Here is a 10010-nt window from a genome sequence, read left to right as displayed (position 1 = left end):
TCCTATCTACCTGTGACTCTACTTTCAAGGCACTATGAACCTATACTCCAATGTCTCTTTGTTCAGCAACACTCCTCATGACCTTACCATTAAGTGTATAAGTCTGACTTGCCTTTCCAAAATGCAGCACCAATCTAAATTAAACTCCGTCTGCCCACTCCTTGGCCCACAGGTCCATCTGATCAAGGTGCCATTGTATTCTGAGGTAACCTTGGCAGGCCCCTACACCACCAATTTCAGTGTCATCTGGAAACCTACTAACCATACCAACTATGTCATCATACCTGACCTACAAGTAATCAGTTGTGACAGGGAACTCTCGAGTTAGAGCCAAAGACAGTTGTTTTTGCAGCTGGCAATGAGACATCAGAATGGTGTATTGCTTCCCTGGTGCCAGGATCAAGAATATCTCTGAAAGGGTCTATAATATTCTCAAAGGGGAGAGGGACCAGCACATAGGAAGAGAAAATGATGAGGTTCTGAGGAGAGAATTCAACAAATTAGGGAGGAATTTAGAAAGGTCCTTGAGGGTGATGTAGGAATAGGAGGATAGAACAGATGAATGTGTGGTGTGCTGGTGTAGGGAAGAAGGGTTCACATTTTTTGGATTATTGGAATCTCTTCTGCGTAAAAGTGACCTGTATAAAAAGATGGATTGCTAGAGCTGCTCGGGAGGATTTAAAGGTGGTGGGTGGAGGGGGGTGGAGTGGTTGCCAGGGAGACAGTGAGAAAAGAGATCAGTTTGACACTTGTGTAGTCGGAAAAGGAGCAAGTGAGCAATGTAATGGTGATCAGATCATCTGTTTTAGTGAACATTAATTGAGAAATAAATTCTGGCCAATGCAACTGTTCTTTTTTCTTCAAAATAGTGCCATGGTATATTTTTAGACCCACACAAACGTGAGAGTTGTGAAGCTTAGGTTTAACATGCCATTTCAGAATCCATTTTGTTTTTTGAGACTGCAGCACATCCTCAGTACTGCTGTTGAAGTGTTCGCTTGGACTATGTTCTCAAACCTCTGGTATAGGAATTGAACCCACAGCCTTCTGACTTAGTTCAAAAAATAGTGTATTACTTATGATTAGATTGGATAACTGGAAATTTAAGTACCTAGAAATCTGTGAGTCACTTCTTTTGAGCTGCAATTTTGACAGTGTTTCACAGAATGGACAGCACTGCGATTCACATCAGCCCGTGTCACTCCAAATAAAACTTCACAACATGGCCACATGCCATAAAATGCAGGATTTAAGTTCTTCTCTAACTCATTACCACCACACAATCCATGTGCCTATCCAAAGCTGCAAACAACTATTTAGTGGAACTGTATTGCCCTGTAATACATTTTCTCCCTTGTTTACAATTGGCAGTGAATTTGACATGTCTAATTTCACATAGAACACAGAGGAAAAAAAAATAACCTTTTAATGACCACCTTGTTGGATTAATGCAGGGGAATGTACAATTGGCAGAAAAATCGGTTTTGGATAATGGTGGAGTTAATTACACTCCACAAAATCACTTCTTCATCATCATTACAGCAAGGAGAAACCCATTGGTATAATGGTGGAACCACTGAGACTCTGCTATGATTCAGTAGCAGGAAAACGTCGCAAACTATTGCTGGTGCAATTTATACAAGCCATCTCCTTTGAATTTTCTGTAATGATGATGATCTATCTTCAGATTATAAAGGAAATAAGCAGCCAGTTTTATAATCACTCTTCATATCAGTGCTGAACATTTCTCGAATTTGGCAGTAATGCATCACGGTTTGATTGTCTTTCGGGCTTAGCTTCTTTGCCTGGTGGTCAACTTATTAATATCATTTTAAATATTACTGTTCATCTCTTTCAAATGTCAAATGTGTAGATTTTTTTTTAACAAATAATAGATCAGAAATAAGTCAGAACCCATATATGTTAGCCTGTAAGCTGACCCTCAGAGGCTTGCATTATCCTTCTAAAACCTATGGTCAACTTATCCGTCAAGTACTGTATATAAGTGAAGTGCTAGCACAAGTGTGCATGATGATATTTTGAAATGTTATCTGCCTCTACTGAACAGTTAGGGGTACCTTTTTAAAATCCTGCACATCTCTCTAACATTGCCCATATCATCTATTTTGTTCCTTAACTCTCAGTTATAAGATAAGAACAGACAAGAAAAATATACACTTGTGGGGTGAAGAATTGAGATGCCTGCTAATACAAGTATAACATGCCATGGCTAGAAAGGAAGTTGACTTAAATACTGAGTAAATACAACAACATGACTTTTAGGGGGTGGGGGTGGAAAAATGGACTTGGCTTATGTGCTGCAATATAAGGTACAAAATCTGTCCTGGTGCCTTTCAGCAATGAAGCCTGACAGTTTATGATAACGAAGTTGTACAGAAAGGTTCCTGCATCAAAGGTGGAATTTACACCAGGAAAAAAGTTGGTTCTTTTGAAAATAATTTCATCAATCATCCGGAGATAAACTTGCATCTCTGAGGAATGGTTGGATTAGACCTGTAATGTAATGTACTTGGATTGTTAATCTTGTTCATTTTCTTTAAATCCCTTGACGATATCTTCACTAACAGAGGTTTGATGTTCAGGCTTATGCATTCTCAGATTTTGTGGAACTTTCCGTATGCTGACTGTATAAATATTTAAAATTATTTTGCAATTCACCATAATTGCATATCTGTTTGGATTGCAAATATTGTTAGTTTTCTTCTATGTTCCTGCACATTATACACATTGAAAACATTGAAAAGGCATTTTTCATGCGCTGCAAATCATCAGTGCTTTTTAAAAAACTTTTGCTGTATCTTCTGGTAACCTGAGGGCCCTCATTATTGAGCATGAGCATCACAACAGAATATGATGTAGAATAAATCTCCTCCAAAATCCATTAGCAATTGATTTCTTTTTTCATTTTCTTCTGGTGGATTGAGGGGTTAGGAAGAATATTTTCATGTAGTAACTGTTCCTTTCCACTGTATGTCAGGATGATGAAGATTGTGTGGAAAACTAAACAGTTCGTTCATAATGCTTTGTGGGCAGCACGGTGGCACAGTGGTTAGCACTACTGCCTCACAGCACCTGAGACCCGGGTTCATTTCCCGCCTCAGGCGACTGACTGTGTGGAGTTTGCACGTTCTCCCCGTGTCTGCGTGGGTTTCCTCCGGGTGCTCCGGTTTCCTCCCACAGTCCAAAGATGTGCAGGTCAGGTGAATTGGCCATGCTAAATTGTCCGTAGTGTTAGGTAAGGGGTAAATGTAGGGGTATGGGTGGGTTGTGCTTCGGCGGGTCGGTGTGGACTTGTTGGGCCGAAATCTAATCTAATGCTGAAAAGTTGCTGACTTGTTTTTAATGTCAATAGGGTTAGCTGCTTCTGCATCCATACTAACTGTTCAAGACCAGAAAAGTTTGGTAGCATGAAACCATTCAAACCTTGCTTTCCAGACAATGCCGAAGTAATGTGGGAAATCAGAACCAAAAATTAGGATACTAAAAGGCTCATTACACCTTTTCCTACCACTTGCTACTTCATCCCATGTTGTCTTTAGCTCCCCACCTTTTAAAGAAATATACTTCTCAATTTAAGAATGAACATTTCTCTGTTGGGGATGCTGATTTGTTCTCAAAAATCCTGAATAGTTGATCAGCTTCAAATTTGATACAAAAATGCCGCCTCCTGTGGACAGTCTCAGTCGAGATGTTGTTGTTCCCAATTCTTGTGGGTCAACACTCAAAACAAGTTTGTGGGAATTTCCTTCATCTGCAGTTTCTGTTGAAGCTTGAATGCACTTAGAATAATTGCCAAAAATTGTACCTTAAGTGTTTTAAGGGCTTTCAAGTTTGCCTTGAACTGAGATGCCCCCTAGTGTAGTTAATGTATGTTGAAATGACTCATTGACACTACATCATGTGTATGTGCACTAAGCTCTTTGAGATTCTGGAAAAAAGCGGGCAAGAACGTTTCACAAATTCAGATCCCAATATGAATAAGCTCTGTGCTTAATACAGAATTGTCTTTCTGCCTTTATTAAAGGCCTATAAAAATTGAAAATTTTGGGATTTCTAAAGGTGTATTCCAATGGGTTCCTTTATAAAATTTCTTCCAGTGTAACTTGGCACTTTTTTGTTTCATTTATTTTCTTTCTGTTACTCCTTCATGACCTGCATATTGCTCACCGTGCCTCAGATAAAGGTTATCGGGCATCTGCCAAACTCTTGTTAGTGTAATCATATACAAGTGCATCAAAGTATCAGTGATGTTCTGGAACTCTGTCATCTTACACCCTCCATGGAAATGTCAGGTCTGTACTTGACCCACCTTCCCTCATGCGTTGGACATAATTGGCACCTCCTGAAGTTTAGAAATATTTTTGCAAATCCATATCTGTCTGCCGCACAGTGCTGCAATAAACCACTCAGTCATTCTGATCAACAAATAAAACTCCTTTTCAAAAATATAAAAATTGGTGGTTCTGCAATTACCTCAAAGTGTTCTTCATTAAGACGTAACAGAACTCTAGAATATATACTGAACCAGCAAATCATGCAAACGTATTTACACCTCAGGTCAATCGGATTTTGGATCATGCCATTCACATTGCTGGATACTTGATTCTCTGACTTTGGGGAACCTGTTGCGACCAGATTTACTGAAAAGGCTGTCTTGTCTCAGTAACTAAGTTGCCTTACCTTTGGGTACCAGCATCTCTAGCCCTAATGTTTGGAGTAAATATTAACCTTTCTTCCTAGTCTTTATTGTGACCAGTGATGTAACAACTCCCAGCTTAATGTATCCTTTATGCTTTACTTTTTCAGATCTAATTCATGATGTTTCAAGAACCTACCTTCTCTGCGAGAGTGTAATCCCACCTCCAGTACAAGAGAAGGTTCTCGACTGTCCACGCATCGTCGTCATATCCTGTGACCTATGTGCAGTTCTGATTAAAAGCCTTCGATGCATGCTTGCTCTCCTTGAAGTCATCAAGACCAACAAGACTGATTTACTTCTGCACACTGACTACCTCCTGAATCTCAAAGCAGTCTTCTTTCCTATAAGCGTTGAGAAAGTCTCTTTTACCCTGCTGGAGGCCTTGCTCTGAGAGTCATGGCTGCTGCAGTCCAACAGACTGAGTTGGTGTTCGAATTTGCTAGTAACGGAATGGATGATGCACACCAGGTATGTCCATGTGCTTAATGTACAGCTTACCATCAAGTGTATCACAGAGCAACCACTTTACTCAAAGTTGCTGTGTACTGGATTGATGAATTGCAATGGAGAGCCCGAGTCTTCAGGTGAAATGAAACTAGGTGAAAACAAGTTTCAGATGAGACTATTCAGGGTCTCCCTGAGAGTTTGAGGCTATGACTACATTACAGAAGTAAGGATTAAAAGTACATTTGTTATGTTGCTGATCCTCCGGCACTTGCTTTACTGGCAACTTCATTTGATTTCAACCAAATTACTTCAATTTTCTTTCATCACGTCCAGGCCTCCTATCAGACAATGACAATGTGCGAATTCAGACATGAAAGGCTGCACAATTGAAAAAAAAAATTCTTCACTATATTGTGACCAAACCTCAGAATTTCACTTTCTCGCCTTAAATAATGACCAACAATGGGCTTTGTGGTGAAGAAATTATTCTTTGTTATTTAAAAAAAACTGATGAAAAGCCATTGAGCTAGAAGGCTCACTAAAACCAACTTTGAATATTTGCCATTGACCTTACTGTAATTTTATGAAAGCTGTTTACAAATGAACAAGAAACTTTGTCAGGGGAGGATTACAGGGTGAGAAACGAAGCTAGAGAAGTGAAAACTATTACCATGGCGATAAAGTTAGATGGAGCTTTATCCCAAGATAGCTAGTTCCATTTTAGCAGTGATAGCTTTGTTGCAATGCAATCCCATTCAATTTCTAAAGAGTTCAGTAGAATCTAGTGGCACAGTGCTTACTGGCGAGTACTTTTTCCCTTCCCTCTCTGTGGAGAAACTTCCCTTTCCCTGTACTCTGACTTTCCATCTTTAATGATCCACCCGTGGTTGTAAATTCACAAGATGGGAAAGCAATGGCACAAATGTGTGTTGTGAACATTTGAAATTCACAGTTAAGTGTTTTTGTGTCTCTGGTGTCCTTCACTGATGTCAATCCACTGACGTAGCACTGCACTGTTTCTAACCTAAACAGATGTTTGCATCAACAAAATGTATGCTCCCTCTCCAAAGCCCATGGGCATGATTTCTAATCAAAATCCCAAGTGATGTATATTTCTTTCTTCAAGACTGTGCACCTGACAAAATTGTCAGTCTCGAAGCACCCTAGTGAATGTCACATGAATCAATTAGACAAAATGATCAAGGCTTGAGGAAGGTGGCTGTTAAAGAGTTTCTATCGCTTTGGACCTAAAGGAAGGATAGCGCTATGATAAATATCACTTAGGTAGGCCTGGAGATGGCGCTGTAGCAGCAGTCAACACTAAGCTGATGTGTTTTCCATGCTGGGGAGTTTGGGAATGCTGGTAACAGGGATTTTAATTGTGGCTTCACTGTGTAGTATAGCTAAACACTCTGATAGATGTTTCATGAACATCTTAACTTCATTCCACTCATCACTAATCTCTGGTAGGAATTAGAGTGCAAGTTCAAATCTTAGTTGGAATTATTATTTGTTATTAATGCCTGCCCTACCTGCACCATCCATCTTACTGGATGTTTGTCACATGCTGAAAACGTGCTCAAACTTCCTGGTGCAGTGGAAGTCTTGCACCAGGCTAGCACTATGAACATTTAGGTTTCAAACTACATTAAGTCTCCCAATAAGCACACTGTTGTTCTTGTCTTCTGCCTACATTGTTTAAATGTTTTTATCTTCAAATGGACAATAATATGACAAAGTTACAACATTAAGTAAAATGAAAATGTACTTCATCAATCTCTGATTGTGTTCACGAAGGGACAAATGTTGACCACACCCAGAACACTTTGCTCCTCCTTGATTTTTGTTTTTATTTTAAAAATATACTTTATATACATAGTCACTAAAGCAGTTCAGTTCTTCCAGCAGCATATGAAGAAACAAGCAAACATCGGAATTTGTTTGGTATCCCAAATCAGATTTGTCCATGCACTTGAAAGGAATTGGCATTGCATTCAGTAAAAGCCTCCATCATAGCCGACAATCCTACAATTCCAAACAAACCCAAGGCATTTGTTATTCGTACAAGACTATATTTACATATTTTGAGGCACAAGAGGGTCTGATAACTGAACAGACACCATTTAATTTCAGAAATCCTCCTTTATATATTGCCATGAGACCCATCTTAAATCAATACTGACCAGCCGCAAGTGTTGTTATGACAACACAATTTACTTCCATAAACTAATTTTAGCTACAAGTACATTATGCATTCTTTCAAATGTAGTTAGCCTTTGCTCATGTGCATATTTGCTTATAGACATTGCCATTCAGTAATCAAGGAAAGGAAAGAATTAATAATAATAAAATATATTCGCACACTTTTTTCATTTCCATCATCATCATCATTTCTCCCAATAAATGTATGGATAGCCTCCAGTTCACATGTTCATTGATTGTACCTGCTCCTTACTTACTGATCAGAAATACTGAGAGCCAAATCTTGTTTCCCGATTAGCCACATGGAACTAGTAATTAACGTATTGGACAACACGAGTAAGAGATTGAGTCTTTGTTTAACATCTCATGCTCTGATTGAAATGCTGGAGTTAACAGTTTCTCGTCCAATCTCTTGTAGGTTTTGAACTCATAGCCCTCTGATTCAGAAGCAAGAGCACTACTAGATTTAAATTGTTGGGTGTGATGTTTATTCCTCTTGAGGAGAAATATACAATCCATTAACTGCACATCATTTCCTTATAGTAAAGACAAAATCAGCCTATCTTTCTGGACGACATTCTTGTCGGATTGTTAGCTATGATGGAGGCTTTAACTGAATGCAATGCCAATTCCTTTCAAGTGAAGCAAATCATTGTCACCTCATGGGCATTTCAAAAGTAATTTTGAATCTCACAGCATGAAGAAGTTGAATTAATAACTGTTGTTCAAGGTATTTTGAATATTAGGTAAATGTTTCCTTCAGGGAGTTCACTTTCTGCCCCTTAGTTTTATATCCACTATTCCACAAATCACTTGCGATTTACATTTTCTAACAAGTCTGCTGTGATATTTCATCATGCATCTCTTGAAATTCCTAATGCATAACATCAACTGCACTGCCCTCATCAGTGCTTTTTGATAGCGGATCAAAGAACTCAACAGAGTTGATCATTTGTGATTGGTCGATAACAAATCTGTCAACAATACCTTTCCAAGTTACAATTCATTTTCTTCCAGATTATTGTTTTAAAATTTGCCCCAACCATTAGGTTGGCTGACTCATTTGGTACATTTATCTACCTTTTGTAACAAATGAAACCTTTGCAGCATTTCAGTTATGTTGCATGATGCCAAATTCACTGAAGATTGATGTGGAGACACCAGTGTTGGACTGGGGTATACAAAGTTAAAAATCACACAACACCAGGTTATAGTCCAAAAGATTTGGAAGCACTAGCTTTCAGAGCATTGCTCCTTCATCAGGTGGCTGTGGAGAATAAGACACAGAATTTATAGCAGAAGTTTACAGTGTGATGTAACTGAAATTCTATTTTGAAAAAGACCTGGATTGTTTGTTCAGTCTCTCGTCTTTTAGAATGACCATGTTGGTTTCAGTTCTTTCATATGTAAATCACAAAACATTTTTTGAAAGTTACAAAGTCTCAAGTCTTTTTTGAAAGTCTCAAGTGAATTTAACAATTGGTGTCATGTCAGCCCAGATAATGTATTGAAGGTGTTAGCTTCCCTGTGTGAGGCTGACTGTACCACAATGGCCAGAGTGATTCCAATCGAAAGAACAGACTTACAGAATATTACATGGATTCATGCAGTTTTTGAGCAAAGTAAAATGTAATTCTGCAAGTACAAATTCACCCCACAAACTTACATGTGTATGTGTGCATGTGGGAGTGTGTGTGGGTGGGGTGGGAGGTGTGGAATTGAGTGTCTGGGACAGTGTGTGTGTACGTGAGTGTAAAGGGTATAAATCTGTAAGAGGATGTGTGTGGGAGTGTATGTGTGAGCGTATGAGAGAGGGTCTGTGTGAGTTTGTGTGGGTGTGTGTGTGTGTGTGTGTGTATAGTGCAATGGTGGAGTGTGACATGAACCCAAGGTCCCGGTTGAGGCCATTCCCATGGGTACTGAACTTGGCTATCAGCCTCTGCTCGGCCACTTTTCATTGTTGCCTGTCCTGAAGTCCGCCTTGGAGGACAGGCACCCGAAGATTGTGAGATTGTGACTGAAGCTTTCATAGTTTCCACCTTTACTTACCAACCTAGGAAGTACCCATCCACATTGGTTGAAATTTCTTTTTCGAGTGTTGGCTAACTTCTAAGTATCTACTCTTTTATGCATTTATTTTTTAATCCAGTTTCTCTCCATCTTCTTCTCTTTCACTGTGATATTAGTGGTGTCCTCAAGTGAAGATGGATACAAAGAACTCATTTAGTGCTTGTGCCTCAAAAACAGATATTTTTTGTCCCTCATTGATTCCATGTTTCCTTAGATAACACTTTTCCCATTTGTGTGTTTATAAAAGACTTTGGACTCCCTTTTATATATTTAACCAGTCCATTCTCATATACTAGCTTTGTCTTTTATTTCCTTTACGAGTTTTCATGTATAGTTTTCTATGTTCAGCTTAATTCTCTGCTGTATTATTTTTGAATGGAAACTATATTTGGGGTAGGAAATGGTGGTGTCATCTATGGAAAGGCTGGATCAAGTCAAACATGACGATGTGTGGGAGGGACACAGGAAATCTGTGAGTGAATTGAAAATGATTATGTAGATTGTATTTTCCGTAAACGACCCTTTGCCTGGTTGTCTCCGTTTCCACAAGGTGTAGCCAAGATTTTAATGT

General features: G+C 39.0%; 1 protein-coding gene across 7 annotated transcripts in view; it reads left to right on the top strand.

The window, feature by feature from the left end:
- The window catches only part of elf1 (E74-like ETS transcription factor 1), a 275549-nt gene that overhangs the window by 216718 nt on the left and 48821 nt on the right, over positions 1–10010 (top strand). For all 7 annotated transcript variants that reach the window (XM_043704487.2, XM_087992153.1, XM_087992157.1 and 4 more), the window contains one exon: positions 4828–5188. In XM_043704487.2, the coding sequence (XP_043560422.2) occupies positions 5117–5188 (72 nt within the window). In that variant the 5' untranslated portion in view covers positions 4828–5116. The remainder of the gene's footprint in view (positions 1–4827; positions 5189–10010) is intronic.

This window comes from Chiloscyllium plagiosum, unplaced genomic scaffold (assembly GCF_037043375.1).
Source record: "Chiloscyllium plagiosum isolate Xiang-an unplaced genomic scaffold, Cpla_swu_hap1 HiC_scaffold_11, whole genome shotgun sequence".
NCBI classification, from domain to species: domain Eukaryota; kingdom Metazoa; phylum Chordata; class Chondrichthyes; order Orectolobiformes; family Hemiscylliidae; genus Chiloscyllium; species Chiloscyllium plagiosum.
The sequence above is the reverse complement of the archived record's forward strand: the minus strand, read 5'-3'. Positions and strand labels throughout refer to the sequence as shown.